We start from the raw sequence: 16,906 nt of genomic DNA on the forward strand, positions 1-16,906 counted from the left end.
AACTTGTAGATCAGTCAATGTAATACACCATATTAGTTGAAAGAATAAAGGACCAAAACCACATGATCATCGCAGTGGACACAGGAAAAAGTATTTGACAAAACCCAACATCCTATCATGATAAAAATGCTTAGAGTAATAGGAATGGCAAGAATCTTCCTCAATGTGATAAAGCACATTTATAAAAAATCCTGAACTAACATTATACTTAATGGTGAAAGCTGAATGCTTTCTCCCTGTGATTAGGAGGAACAAGATGAGGATATCTGCTCCTACCGCCACTGTTTCATACAATACTGTGGATTCTAGCCAGGGAAATTAGGCAAGAAAAGGAAATAAAAGGCATTCAGATTGGAAAAGAAATAAAATTATTATTGGCTCATTGTATCTGTGGGTTCCACATCTGTGGATGCAACCAACCACAGATCGAAAATATTTGGGAAAAAAAATTGCATTTGTATTAAATATATGTAGACTTTTTTCTTGTTATTATTCCCTAAACAATACAGTATAACAACTGTTTACATAGCATTTACATTGTATTAGGTATTATAAGTAATCTAGAGATGATTGAAAGTATACAGGAGGAGGTGCATAGGTTATATGCAAATACTACACCATTTTATATCAGGAACTTGAATATTTGCAGGTTTTGGTATCTGTGGGAGACCCGAGAACCAGTCCTTCATGAATACCAAGGGACGACTGTATCTCTATTTGCAGATGACGTGATCTTATATATAAAAAAATCTTAAGGAATTAATAAGCTATTAGAACTAATAAGTGAGCTCAGGATAGTTGCAGAAGAAGATCAATATACAAAAATCAGTTGTATTTTATACCCAGGAAATGAATAATTCAAAAATGAAATTAAGAAAATAATTCCTAAAAATACGTAGGAATAAACTTAACAAAAGAAGTGTAAAACTTGTATTCTGAGAAATATAAAATGTCATTGAAAGTAAAGAAACACCAAAATAAATGGAAAGAATCTCATGTTTAGAAGACTTATTATTGTAAAGATGACAATACTCCCCCAAACATCTGAAATCCTAGCTGTCTTTATTGTAGAAATTGAATTACTAATCATAAAATTTATATAAAAATTAAAGGGACTTAGCATAGCTAAAGCAATAAAAAAAAGAACAGAATTAGAAGAATTATACTTTCTAATTTTAAAGTTTACTATAAAACTACAGTAATCAGCCGGGCGCAGTGGCTCATGCCTGTAATCCTAGCGCTCTGGGAGGCTGAGGTGGGAGGATAGCTCAAGGTCAGGAGTTTGAGACCAGCCTGAGCAAGAGCGAGACCCCGTCTCTACTAAAAATAAAAAGAAATGATCTGGACAGCTAAAAAAATATATATAGAAAAAAATTAGTCGGGCATGGTGGCACATGCCTGTAGTCCCAGCTACTTGGGAGGCTGAGGCAGAAGGATTGCTTAAGCCCAGGAGTTTGAAGTTGCTGTGAGCTTGATGCCACGGCACTCTAGCCCAGGCAACAGAGTGAGACTCTGTCTCAAAAAAAAAAAAAACAAACAAAAAAAAAACCACAGTAATCAAGACAATGTGATACTGGTTTAAAGACATATATAGATCGATGGAATAGAATTAACAGTGCAAATATAATTCCTCACATTGATGGTAATTGATTTTTGACAAGGCTGCCAAGACAATTCATGGGGAAAGAATAGTCCTTTTAACCAGTACTGCTGGGACAACTGGTTATCCACATGTAAACTAATGAAGTTAGACCACTACCTCATACTATATACAAAAAGTAATTTTAAATGGATTCAGAGACCTAAATATAAAAGCTAAACCTATAAAACTCTTAGAAGAAACATAGGAGTAAATTTTTTATGTACTTAGATTAGGCAATGGGTTTTTAGATATGATACCAAAAGCTCAAGTGATAAAAGCAAAATAGATAAATTGGGTTTTATCAAAATTAAAAACATCTGTGTATCAAAGGACACTGTCAAGAATGTGAAAAAACAACCCACAAAATGGAAGAAAATGTTTGTAAATAATATATCTGATAAAGTCCTTATCTCCAGAATATATAAAGAACTCTTACAGGTCAAGAAGACGATGACAACCCAATGAAAAAATAGGTGAAGGATTTGAGTAGACATTTTTCCAAAGAAGACATACAAATGGTCAATAAGTATGTGAAAAGATGCTCAACATCATTAGTCATTAGAGAAATGCAAATCACAACCACAATGGGATGACAATTGATCTACTAGGATGGCAAAAATAAAAAAGACAAAGAAAAACAAGTGTTAAAGAAGATTTGTACTAGTTGGGATGCTCATACATTGCTGTTAGGAATGTGAACTTGTGCAGCCACTTTGGAAAACAGTTGGGCCATTTTCAAAAAGGTAAACATTGAGTTACTGTATGATGCAGCAATTCTACTTCTAGTATATATGTAGAGAAGTGAAAACATACATCCACAAAAACTCGTACATGACTCTTCATAGCAGTATTATTCACAATAGCAAAAAAATAGAAACAACCATATGTCTATCAAATGAGGGATAAGCAAAATGTGATATTCTGTACTATGAAATATTAATTTGGCAATAAAAAGGAATGAAGTAATAATACATGCTATATGGATGAACCTTGAAAACATTATGCTAAGTGAAAGAAGGTAGACAGGCCACATATTCTATGGCTCCATTTATAAAATGTTCAGAATAGGCAAATTTATGGAGATAGAAAGATTAATGATAGCTTACACCTGGGGAGTAGATAGGAGTGATTTGGGTATTGAGTTTCTTTTAGGGGGAATGAAAATGTTTTAAAATTAGATTGTGGTGATAGTTGTACAACACTCTGCATAAACTAAAAAGCATTGAATTGTACACTTTAAATGAATGGACTTTATGGTGTGTGAATTAAATCTCAATAAAGTTGTTACTAAAAATATATGGAATTTTTTTGTTTCTTTGGAGGACAAGGTTTTAACTTCTGTTAAGAAGATGTAACTATTTGTTTTCACACCAAATTAGCGTTTTTAGGTTCTCTACTGATGTTACTGGATTAAATTTTTTTTTTTACTTTTTGTTAATATTTCTGCTTTTCTGTAATTGCTTCTACATTCTGTGCACTGAAAGAGGCAATGTATGATTTTACACTTATTTGTTTCTTGATACTATTATCATGGTCTTATCCAGACATCCTTTTGTCTCCAACTTTGTATATAACTCTGTTAGCTGTGTTTTCTGATTATGGGATAATACCTTCCAGTATGCTGGAAGTAGTTGTATATACACAGTGTGTTTGTACTTGAACTGTTTGGAGGCTGACCAAATGTAATTGTCTTGTAGATTTTACTTTCCTCATTGGTACTGCAGCGGCAGCAACAGAACCTATCGGCATGGGATATCTCGAGGTGCTGAAGCTCCTCTCCTTGATGACTTCGTCATGTCTTACCTTTTTGCTCAGGTATGATTATATTATTTGTACATGTGTTAAATGATAAGTATCTTGCTGTGTAATACATCTCTTAATCAGGAAAAACTTCATATATAGGAAAATTGCTGTTCTGTCTTGCACAGCAGGTACAGAGAAGTAACAAAATTGAATCTTTTTAATTACTAATTTTTAATGCTATGGTTATGTATAATAGAATCTATTTTATAAAGATTCCTTGAGTTGACCTTTTGAATTTTCTTTCTTTTTGTTTGAGGGCTTTAGATCATTTTAAGGATTTGACAAAGTGTTGACTGAGTTTTACAATATGATTCATGTAGACATAGTGGCTGAAATATAAGACAATAAAATTTCTTTAGATTTTTAAAAATTCCTGGACAATTTCATACTTAATGGGCAATGAAATGTAAAGATAGTAGGTAACAAAAAATGAGCTATGATAGTTTGTGTAGCTCATCATAGGAGGGTGGCTAGATGTTGATACATAGTCTGCGAGCTGTGTTCCATTTATTTGTTCATTAATATGGTTATGTTAAATTTTTGTAGTGTTTGAACATTTCGTAATGCTTTCTTCTCTATTACCTTGATTTAAACAGTAATTGAAATGTTTTGTTATTAAATAACTTTGTTTTCATGTGCTACTGGTCTAGTATGAATAGAAACTAAAGAAAGAAAACAAAAATGAAATTTTAGTGCTCTTGGGTGAAAATATGCACTTGATATCCCCAAAGTATCAGATTAAGAAGTTCTAAATCAGATTTGCTAATACCGTAGGAAATAACCCCAAAGATTCTCATGGTTCACATTTCCAAGAAGCCTTGTAGGGCTAGTTCAGTTCATGAACAACAAATTGAAAAATATTTCTATATTGGTGTATGAAACCAACTTTTTTTTATTGTGGTAAAAAAAATGTATTTTTTTACCGTTTGAAGTGTACAGTTCAGTTGCATTATGTGCATTCACACTGTTGTACAAGTGTCACCGCCATCCATCTTCAGAACATTTTTCATCTTCCCAGACTGAAACATCATACCCATTAAACAATAACTCTCCATGTCCCCCTCCTCCTGGCCCTTGGCAATCACCATTCTACTTTTGTCTCTATAAATTTGCCTATTCTAGTTACCTCATACAAATGGAATGATACAATACTTGTCCTTTTGTGACTGGCTTATTTCACTTAGCATGATGTCTTCAAGGTTCATCCTGTTATAGCATGTGCCAGAATTTCCTTCCTTTTTAAGGCTAAATCATATTCCAATATTGTGTGTGTATATACTGCATTTTGTTTATCCATTTATCCATTGATGGACACTTGGGTTGCTTCTGCTACGAACATGGGCATACAAATATTTCTTTAAGTCCCTGCTTTTAATTCCTTTGGCTATACACCCAGAAGTGGAATTGCTAGATCATATGGTAATTCGGTTTATAATTTTTTTGAGGAACTGTCATACTGTTTTCTAAAATTGCAGCGCTATTTTTCATTCCTACCAGCAGTGCACAAGTATTCCAGTTTCTCCTCATCCTCAACAATATTTTGTTTTGTTGGATAATAGCTATCCTGATGGGTGGGAAGTGGTATCTCATTGTATCTCAAATTTGATTTTCATTTCCCTAATGATTAGTGATATTGAGCATCTTTTCATATGTGCATTGGCATTTGTGTATCTTCTTTGGAGAAATGTCTATTCAAGTCCTTTGTCTATTTTTTAATCAGGTGTTTGGTTTTTTGTTGTTGTTGTTGTTGTTGTTGTGTTTTAGGAGTTCTTTATATATTCTAGATTTTGACTCCTCATAAGATCAATGATTTGTACCTATTTTTTCTCATGCTATAGGTTGCCTTTTCACTCTGTTGCTTATGTCCTTTGATGGACAAAAGTTTTAAATTTTGATATGTTCCCATTTATCTATTTTCTGCTGTTGTTGCCTCTCCTTTGATATCATATACAAGAAATCATTGCCAAATCCAATGTTATGAAACTGTCTCTCTCTGTTTTCTTTTAATGGTTTTATGGTTTTAGTACTTATGTTTAGTTCTTTGGCCCATTTGGAGTTAATTTTTGACAATTGTATAAGTTAGAGTCCAACTTCATTCTTTTGCATATGAATATCCAGTTTTCCTAACACTATTTGTTGACTCTTTTTTTCCATTGAATGGTCCTGGCACTTGTTGAAAATAATTTGACCACCAGCCCTTTTCTCTATAGCTATTAAAAAAAGAGAGAAACTTCTGAGAATAGTCACCTGAAAATAGGCTATTATGAGATTATGACTTGCTGCTGCTTTTATGAGTGCCTTATTTTACTTATGCTGCAGAGCTGGTTTATTTTGGTGGCATGCTAGTCAAGTCCCAATAATAAGGCAAGTTTTCTTAAACTATTTATAATGCTATTTTAGCCTAATATTAATACTTCAATATTCCTTTTTTGATCTAGAAAAATTATGGATTATTTCAGAATATTCAATTTTGTCCTCCTAGGAGGGATTGTTTTCTCTAGCATGGCAAAGTAATTTCACAATAGAATCCTAAATTGTGTTTAGATAGTACCACATGCAATTTTCTATTTCTTAATGTTTTTGCTTCTCTAAATCTCTGCCCCCAGAGTAAGATAGTATTTACCTCACTCTAAGATTGTACTGTTATCAGTTTATACTATATGCTTGTTATAGGCTGTATATAACAAATTTGACCAGTGGTATCACCAGAATGTAAGCATATTTTTACATCTTTAAATAACTAAAAAGTGGGCAAGACCCTAAACTGTCTTTAAAATATGTAAGGCAGTACCTGTAGAAAGACATATTTGAAAAAGGTAAACAAGTAAAAGCTAAGAGTGGGATGCCTCTTTTAAATTCAGTTTCTTTGGGGGATTAATTGTCCTTATATTATCATATATGGCTACTCAGCAAATAAAAATGACATGTGAACAACTTTTAATTAGTTCATATCTGTTCAACAAAAAATGGATATTTACTTCATGTTGTTTGATTCATTTCTGATTTTGTGACTGTAATTGTTTTCTTATTTTTCTGGCTAATACAGATGTAAATTTATTTCAGAGAAATTTTTATTAGCTACCCAGATAAAAAGAAACCTTTTTTATAGATACCACATGTAATTGATCAACACCCAAGTGCACATATGGTAGTAAAACTCAGCAGAAACCAAGTGGGTGGGAGGGGGGAGAAGGGGACGGGTAAATTCACACGTAACGGGTATAGCGCATGCTACCTTGGTGATGGGCACATTTATAACTTTCCCTCAACTGCACAAAAGCAAATCATGTAATCAAAACGTTTGTATCTCTGTAATATTCTGAAATTAAAAATAAAGATAGATGGTTAAGGGTTTAAAAAAAAGAAATTTTGGGGGGCAAATACTGTGATGTTTAAGGAATGTTAATTTGGTATATTTTGGCATTTGGGACTCTTTCATTTTATAACTTTAATGAGTATTTAGTTGATTATGTTTCTAGTACTGCTCTCACTGATTTTCACAAGAGTTCCATAGAATTTTCTCATGAGCAGAATTTGTTTTCTACTGGTTCTATATAGTATATGGATCAAAAATAAGCTATTAGAAAGAATCTATCCAGTCATCAGTTATCTGTGTTTCTTACTTAAACAGAATAAGCAAGTAACTTACTTGCTTATTTTCAAAAGTATAGTGAAATAACTGTTTAAAATTGAACAAAAATCTATCTTCTTCCTTGAATTTTGTATTAGCAATATTTAGGACTTTGTTTTAGTTAATACTGATTATTCCACAGTTTGTGCTTTTTAAGTAATATGATTTATTTTCTTATACAAAAATATTTTCTATGTTTTTTGAATAGAAAGTTAAATACACTTTTAAACTTGTTTATTTCTTTTAATAAAATTATTTTTTAAAGTTCCATTAAAACTTTAGTTTCATGAGACAAGTTATAACATCAAAAGAAGGGAAATACACACAGCATAAAATATGTCCTATATTTCTTGTACTCAGTTTAAATCCTTGATTAAATGTTGGTTTTTAGGTAATATGGCTCTTACAAAGAAAATTGGTGTTATGTTTAGAATATCCATACCTTTTGCTTTCTGTCCTTTCTCCTGTTACATGTTCAATCTGATTTCAGCCATATCCCTAAATCATCCTGCTCAAAATCTTGGAACCTCTATTTTTCTCTTTTCTTCATTCCGTATACAGTATATAGTTATCAACTGTTTCCAGACTGTTTTAGTGTCTTCTGTTTCCTATATCAGATCTTTTTTTTTTTTTTTTTTTTTTGAGACAGAGTCTCACTCTGTTGCCCAGGCTAGAGTGAGTGCCCTGGCGTCAGCCTAGCTCACAGCAACCTCAAACTCCTGAGCTCAAGCGATCCTCCTGTCTCAGCCTCCCGAGTAGCTGGGACTACAGGCATGCGCCACTATGCCTGGCTAATTTTTCTATATATATATATTTTTAATTGTCCATATAATTTTTTTCTATTTTTAGTAGAGACGGGGTCTCGCTCTTGCTCAGGCTGGTCTCGAACTCCTGACCTTGAGTGATCCACCTGCCTCGGCCTCCCAGAGTGCTAGGATTACAGGCGTGAGCCACCGCGCCCGGCCTATATCAGATCTTTATTGCCTCATATCTGAGCCATATAGCAGCCTCTTAAAGAGTCTCCCTGAATACACTTTAGTTTTTTTCAAGCACTTCTATCATTGCTACTATTCTACCATTAGATGCTTTTAAGACAGGCTAGGACAGACAGCAAAAAAAAAAAAAAAAAAAAATTGAAAAAAGAAACTGATGCTTTAAGAAAATGGATCTGTGTTGTGTCTAGGATCAAATCATTCAAGGATACCTGCAGTCCGACTTTAACATACTTTTCCAAATTTTAATCTACACTATTCCCTTACATAAACTGTTGGCCCAACCAAACTATTAGATCATTAAATATGTAATATCCAGTTTTGAATCAAAAGTTTAGTTTATTATATCTCAAACAAGAAGCAGTGCAGTTAAAGTATGCACCAAAACTATCAACACAGTTTTGCCATCTTAATGGTAGCTTGTTTATGGCAGCATCAAAAAGCCTAGAGAGTGAGTGGCAATAAAATTACAAAGGCGTTTTCCACAGCTTGTTGAGAATTTAATATTTTTCCTTGCAAGAAGTGGTCCAAAGCCTGGAATAAATAGTAGTCAGTTGGGACAAAGTCTGGTGAATACGGTAAATGACAGAGAGTTTCCAAGGCCAGCCTCTGTAGTTTGAGCAGCGTTGTTTGTGTGACTTGTGGTTGAGTGTTGTCTTGCAAAAGGATTGGCCTGTCTCTGTTGACCAATCTTAGCTGCTTAATCACAAGCATCCTCATCATTTTGTTCAATTGGGTGCTGTAGACATCCGCTGTAATGGATTGACCAGATTTCATGAAGCTGTAGTGGATAATACCAGGGCTAGACCACCAAACAGACATCATTAACTTTTTTTGATGAATATTCAGTTTTGGACTGTGTTTCGGCACTTCATCTTTATCCAGCTATTGTGCTGAACACTTATGATTGTCAAAAAGAATCCATTTTTCATCACACATAACAATGTGGTATAGACATGATTGGCTTTTATGTTGACAGCAAAGAAAGGCAAGCTTCGTGATGATTTCTCATCTGACACTCGTTTAATTCATGCAGTAGCCATCTATCCAGCTCTTTTATCTTACCTTGCTGATTTGTTTCAAATGGTCCAATATTTTGCAATAGTAACAGCAAACCTTGCTGCTAATTCACGTGTAGGTTGAGATGGATTCTCTTCCACTATGGCTTTCAGTTCAACATTATCCACCTTGGTCTCAGGTAGCTCACGCGGCTCATTTTTAAGATTAAAATCACCAGAACAGAACTTCTCAAATCACTATGCGTTCATTAGCCACATCCTTCCCAAACACTGTGATGATATTTTGAGCTGTCCATGTAGCATTGGTTCCGTGATGGAACTCATATTCGAAGATAACACGAATTTTTAATTTATCCATGGTTTCACAAAAATTGCTTTAAAAAACATTTGAAAGATAATCACAAGCCAAACCATGCATTTGAAAGATTGAGGATGTACCCTCACAGTAAAAATAAAACAAGACATGTCAAAGTGAAATGTCCGAGATACCAGTTGTCAAACTTAGTACTTAAGGAAATCAGACATTTTATACTTAATAACCTAATAGTTTACATATCTGAATATGCCTTGTGCTTTTTTTGTGTGTCATTCTATTTCGTAAGGAATGGTTTTGTGTCCATCAAAAATGTCTTTATCTTTAAAGACTGCATGAAGTTTCTGATCATCCATGGAACCTTCTCTGATTACTCCAGCTGTATGTAATCTCAATTTTCTCTAAGTTCCTGAAGCAGCTGCTGTGTGGCACTTCCTGTACAGTATCTGACATTATAATCATTTGTTTACGTGTTTAGCTTGCAAGCTAGATTTAGTCCCCTTGATGGCTGAGACCATGTCATACACAGTCATGCATCTTTTAGTGGTGAGGATATGTTCTGGGAAATGCATTGCTAGGTAATTTTGTCATTGTATGAACATCATAGTATGTACTTACACAAAAGTAAATGGTATAACCTATTACACGCCTAGGCTATATGGGATAGCCTATTCTCCTAGGCTACAAACCTTACAGCATGTTGTTGTACTGAATTCTGTAGGCAACTATAACACAATGGTAAGTATTTGTGTATCTAAACATAGAAAAAGTACAGTAAAAATACAGTATTACAGTCTTATGGGGCCATCATTGTATATATGGTCTGTCATTAAACAAAATGTCGTTATGTGCTGCCTGACTATTTCTTTGTATCAAACACAATTCATAGTATGATGCTTCCAACATAAGTGGAACTCAGTACATTTTTATTTAAGTAGTATCTATTTTAATTTAGATACTAAAATAAATTTATGTAGAAGACGTAATTTGAAGATATATACAGTGAAATAGGTTGATCATGTACTCTATAATTGGGAACCCAATTTAAATCAGTTTCCATTTTCAAGTGAACTTTTACTAAAATTTTATGGAAAAATTATTGAAAATCAAGGGAGGAATTTATGCCTTTTAAATGCATATGTTCTGAATATTACATTATAGGTTAAAATAGTAGATAAAATGTGATAGTGAAATTTATGATGAGATATTTCCTTATAACTTTTTGTTTCCTTTAGTGGCGGCATGATTTTGTGCATGGTTGGATAAAAGTACCTGTGACTCATGAAACACAGGAAGAATGTCTTGGGATGGCGGTGTTAGACATGATGAGAATAGCCAAAGAAAAGGATCAAACTCCACTGGCCATTTATAACTCTATCAGGTAATGTCCTTTTGTAGATCCATATACATAAGTGTGAATAGGTAAAGATTTTATATAATTTATGTATATTTTCTGTGTTTGCCCACACCTTTTGATTTTATAATACTGGTTGAGTACCCTTTATCTGCCTTTATCTGAAATGCTTGGGATCAGAAGTGTTTTGGATTTTGAATTTTTTCAGATTTTGGAATATTTGCTTTATAGTTACCAAATGAGTGTCCTTAATCCAAAATCCAAAATGCTTCAGTGAGCATTTCCTTTGAGTGTCATTTCAGCACTCAAGAAGTTTTGGATTTTGGAGCATTTCAGAGTTTAGATTTTTGAACTCATCCTGTAATAAAAAATTATATGAGTAACTTTTCTTTGTTATGTATAACATATACTGTAAGATGAAATTATTGAAAGAGTTGTAGTACCACAGAAAATATCATAGGTGTTTGATATCTATTTATTATTTGATTCATTTATTCTAAAAAGGCTGGGTAAGTTCAGAGGAATGTAAAGAACACCTGGAGGGACAACTTTTGGTAGTAGATCTTCAAATTGGCCATATAGATGAACTGTATCAGTATTTCTCAAATGGTGGTCTGTAGTTTATTTTTATTTATTTATTTGAGACAAAGTCTCACTCTGTTGCCCAGGCTGGAGTGCGATGGCATCAGCCTAGCTCACAGTAACCTCAGATTCCTGGGCTCAAGCAATCCTCCTGCCTCGGCCTCCTGAGTAGCTGGGACTACAGGCTACCATGCCCAGCTAATTTTTTCTATTTTTAGTAGAGACGGGGGTCTCACTCTTATTCAGGCTGGTCTTGAACTCCTGACCTCAAACGATCCTCCCACCTCGGCCTCCTAGAGTTCTAGGATTATAGTCATGAGCCACCGAGCCTGTGGTCTGTATTTTACTCACATTAGAATTACCTGGGGTGCCTATTAAAATCAGAAATTCCTGGACCCTAACCCAAGAGATTTGGATTCAGTAAATTTGAGGTCAAGCCCACAAATACGAATTTTTGCAAGTGCTCCAGGGGATTCTTCCACAAGTGATCCAATCTCTGCATTCTTCAAATTACTCTTCTGCATATTGAATTTTGACGACTATGACTAACACAGTTTTTTGAAACACTACTCCTACATCCCAGCTTTAATGACTATAAAATTTCTGCTGTTTTTAGGGTATATATAACTATAAGAATGCTTTACTTTTTTTTAAGTTTGAAGGCTAAATATGTATTCACATATTACATACTTACCAAATTAAATGTGTCAGGATATCATGAACGTATTAAAACTTCCTTTTTTTTTTTGAAATTGTTCTCCCAATAACTAGCTTTAGTCACTCCTTTCCTGAATGCCTTCAAAACAGTTCCATACCTAATTTGTAGAGTATCAATGTCTATATTTTTCTTTTTAGTTTTAAATATTTTTGTTTTGTTTGCAGATGTCTGTTAGGCCTTAACCCAAGGGTGTAAGTTGTAGGGTATGATTTTAAGAACGCACTCAAGACTTTAGAAGATTCCCAAGTCTAAAGGAAAAACAAAAACACTTCTATTTTCTACTAAGGCCTTGATTTTTATTAAAATGTAGACAGATACTTCTTAGATATTAGCTTATTCATTCTTTCATTCATTCAACAGCTATTTATTGAATGCTTGTTGCGTGCCAGGCCATAGTAGAACAGAACTGGAAGAAGAGTATCTTAGATGTTGTTAATAGAAACTGAAGGAATTGAAGGAAACATGGTTAAAGAACAGAAGCTTTAAGCTACTGAAGATGAATGTTACACATATGAAGCTGTTTCTAGACTCATGCTATGATGATACTTCTGCTTTAGAGATTATAATGTTGTCCAAAGTCTTGGAACAATCTTTTTATGTAGATTGTGGTTTCTTTGAGGTCAGGAATAGTGTTATCTATTATTATTCTCCCTGCATTACTTATTCTAGTGTCCTAAACCTAATGAATGGTTAGTAATTGTGTTTCTCTGGTTCTCTTAACCTATACTCTTAACCAGTATATAAACACATCTGCGAAATTCTACGTCATTCTTTCTTTTAGCTTTACTTTTAAAATTGTATAGGTATTAAACATTCATTATAAGATTCCATGATATTTTAAAACAGTTTATTGGGGTTACAATTCACATACCATAAAATTCACCCATTTAAAGTGTACAACATATGTTTTAGTATATTTACAAAGTTGTATAAAGATATTCACAATCTAATTTTAGAACATTTTCATGGTCCCTGAAAGAAACCCCATACCCCTTAGCGTTCAATCCTCATACCCCCTTCCCCCAGCCTCAGGAAACCACTAATCTTTCTGTTTCTATGGATTTGCCTATTCTTGAAATTTCATATAAATGGAATCATACACTATGTGGTAGCATTTTCTGTTTGGCTTCTTTTACTTAGTGTGGTGTTTTCAAGGTTCATCCATGTTGTAGCATGTATCAGTACTTCTTTTTATTGCTGAATCATATTCCATTTCATGGATAATACCACGTTTTGCTTATCTGTTCATCACTTGATGGAAATTTGGATTGTTTTTATTTTTTGGCGATTGTGAATATTGGTATGAACAGTTGTGTACAAGTTATTTTGTGGATATATATTTTCATTTCTCTTGCATATGTATTTAGAAGTGGAATTCCTGGGTCATATGATAACTCCATGTTTGACTTTATGAAGAATTGCCAAACTTTTCCAAAGCAGCTGTGCTATTTTGCATTCCCACTAGCAGTACATGAAGAGTTCCAACTTTTTCAGCACTTGTTACTGTCTGTCTTTATTTTATTCATCCTAGTGGGTAGAAGTGGTATCTCATTCTAGTTTTGTTTTTCATTTCTTTAAAGACTTGCGATGTTTAGTATCTTCTTATGTGCTTATCGGCCATTACTATGTCATCATTGGAGAAATGTGTATTTGAATTCATTGCCCATTTTTAATTGGGTTGTCTTTTTACTGTTGAGTTATAAGAGGTTTTTTTACATTCTGAATACAAGTCTCAAGATGCGAGTTATCATATGGATGATTTTAAAATATTTTTTCCTATTTAGTGGATTGTTTTTTTACTTCTTTGAAGGTATCATTTGCAGCACAGAAGTTTGAATTTTGAAGTAGTCTAACTTGCCTGTTTTTTCTTTTGTTTCTTATGTGAAAATGTGGTTTTAGCCACAGGGAAGTCTTCCTTGATTTTAACAAGGGCAGTTTCTCTTGGAATGATGGAACAGAAGCCACATTGGGATGAGTTGAGGAATAAATGGAAGGCAAGAAGATAGAAATAACTGTATAAACTCTTTCAAAAAGAGGCCAGATAGGCTGTATTTGGAGGGAAATATGAAATAAAAAGAATAAAAAGATTTTACATGTCAGATGGGAAGGACATTAGTACAGTCAGTGCTTCCTGTCCATGGATTCTGCATCTGTGGATTCAACCAACTGTAGATCAAGAATATTAGGGGAAAAAAATTTCACAAAGTTCCAAAATCAAAACTTGAATTTGCTTAGTGCTGAATACTATGTTGTGTTCACACAAATGAAGTGATATATAGGCATTGTATTAGGTATTATAAGGAATCTAGAGATGATTTAAAGTATATAGAAGATTGTGTGTAGGTTATATATAAATATTATGCATTATATGTAAGGGACTTGAGCATCCATGGATTTTTGGTGTCCTCTGGGTGTCCTGGAACCAATTCCCCATGGGTACTGAGAAATGATTGTATTTTTGAAACGTGGATAGAAGAGAAATACATACAGAGTAAAAGTACTGAGGGGGTATATGTGTATTAGGGGAAGGGAAGAGAGGGTAAAGGTAAATATATGTTAAATAAATGGCTTTAACTAGCAAGTTTATACCTCATTTATTATAATAGGTGGGAAGGAGGAAAGAATGAGTGCAGATGTATATAGGGTTGCTAGCAGGATATTGAGACAACTCTGATTAGAGGAGCTTTTTTGGTTTTTTTCCCCTAGGAAGGAGAGGAAGACATTTGTTGTAAGTGAGGAGGAATATAGTTGAGATTTGAGGCAGAAAAAAGGTAGGAATTTTGAGGAAATAGAAGTTTTGAAATAGTTGTGGAACCTGGGAAAATTAGTTGGTCAGAGAAATGCTGTAAAAGTGATACTTGCCGATATCCATAGTGTTAATACTCCGTGACCAATTTCAGGGTATCAGCCTGAAGTCACTGAATACAGAATTGGGAGGAGATATGTAGCAGCCAACCTTTTTCCCTACTCGCATAAAATAGATATGGATAACCTCAAAGGTACAGGAACTATGTAAAACAAAATTAAAATTGTAAAATAATTAGGAAGTGAGTTTGAGTATTTATTATCCATATTTTTAATATAATTTATTTAACTATCAGTTTATATAACTTAAATTTTAATGATGGCTGTTTAACAATCAGCTCAAAAAAAATCCTTAAAATATAATAGGCCGTCAACCCACACCAGCTCTAGAATACCACTGGGTGGTAACTACACAAGTACAGCATAGTGGGATAAGTGATATTAGGGAGCTATGAGAACAGAGGGAGGAACATGGAACATGTAATAGAATGGAGTCCAGAAAGGTTTTCTGGATTTGATGATGCTTGAACTGAGCCTTATAAGAATGAGTAAGAGCTAACTAGACAGGAGATGGGTGATAGGAAGAAAGATTAGCATAGGTGAAGGCATGGGAAATTTGTTTAGCTGTACTTCAGAAATAAAATGTTCTTTAGAAGAAAAGGAATTAACTTCTTTAGGATGTTGTACATAGAGATAAATGTACAGAAGAATGAGAATCTTTCCAAATGCAATTGTTTTGACCACAAAGGAATTATTAAAAGTTGTTGAAGTTGGCCTAACAAAATAATATATACAGAAGAAGTATGTTTGCACAATGAACAATAGCATCTAACAAAATGTATGAATTTATAGAATTCAGATAAATTTTGGAGTATAGCATCAAAGAAAATGTTTGCTGCACAGTGCAATAGTGTCATAAATATTTTATAAATCATTATCTCTGGTATATAAAATAATCAAAGAAAATGAATGTTTTAATAACTCTGTTATTAACTAGACTGAAGATTCATTTCATTAAGAGAAGAAAATTATCATGTATTCTAAACATTTATGATTATTGGATAGTGTGTGTGGATGTGCTCTTATCAAATGAAACCTTAAAGTTTTATACTGTGTGGTGGTTATGTCAACTTATTCCCCTTGACTATTGTGTTGTAGCACCTACTTATCATGGAAAAAGGTGGTAACTTCTCTTGCAATTTTGTTAGAGATTTATCTTCCAATTTTTGTTTTGTTTTGTTTTTCTGTATATGCTGTTTATCACTAGCTATAAGACATTCTTACCAAAATGTATACGAGCAAAGATCCAAGACTATCATATATTGACAAGGAAGCGAATAAGATACAGATTTCGCAGATTTATTCAGCAATTCAGCCAGTGCAAAGCCACTGCCAGAAACTTGAAACTTAAGTATCTTATAAATCTGGAAACTCTTCAGTCTGCCTTCTACACAGAGCAATTTGAAGTAAAAGAACCTGGAAGAGGTCCTTCAGGTGAGGAGATTTTTGCAACCATTATAATAACTGGAAACGGTGGAATTCAGTGGTCAAGAGGGAAACATAAAGAAAGTGAGACACTGACAGAACAGGTAATCCTTAATGATATGTTCTCATTCTTTGTTATTTTAAGTAGAATGGCAATAGAAACAAAGTAATTTTAGTCTTTTAAAACATGGTCTTGTACTTCCCATTTGATAGAAGTGGAAATTTGTAATAGTGTCAAACCATCAGGGTTATATAGGTCTTCGCTCATTGTTCTTAAATGATTTATTTAATTTTTATGACATATTGATTAGTAATGACCTTCTTATAACTTCAGAAAGGGGTTGAATTCTAGAAATGATATTTTAATATACTTCTGCCTTCTTTTCTCTTTCACTTTTATTGATAATTGGAGGTACAATAATAAAACTAATTAAATGGAGAAGATTAATTTTATCGGTTTTATGATAATATATACCTGTTAAATAATTAATTTAGTTTTTTTAAGGTTTACATTGCAAGTTTTAAGTTTGTTCATATCTATATTGTTCTTAGATTGTTATTA

The 16,906-nt window shown here is 33.4% G+C and overlaps 1 protein-coding gene across 1 annotated transcript in view; it reads left to right on the forward strand.

Moving 5' to 3' along the window:
• Nucleotides 1-16,906, forward strand: part of JAK2 (Janus kinase 2) — a 105,155-nt gene that overhangs the window by 44,087 nt on the left and 44,162 nt on the right. The window contains exons 4-6 of the mRNA XM_069474180.1: nucleotides 3,340-3,457; nucleotides 10,636-10,781; nucleotides 16,127-16,448. Coding sequence (XP_069330281.1) covers nucleotides 3,340-3,457; nucleotides 10,636-10,781; nucleotides 16,127-16,448 — 586 coding nt within the window. The remainder of the gene's footprint in view (nucleotides 1-3,339; nucleotides 3,458-10,635; nucleotides 10,782-16,126; nucleotides 16,449-16,906) is intronic.

This window comes from Eulemur rufifrons, chromosome 7, assembly GCF_041146395.1.
Source record: "Eulemur rufifrons isolate Redbay chromosome 7, OSU_ERuf_1, whole genome shotgun sequence".
NCBI classification, from domain to species: Eukaryota; Metazoa; Chordata; class Mammalia; order Primates; family Lemuridae; genus Eulemur; species Eulemur rufifrons.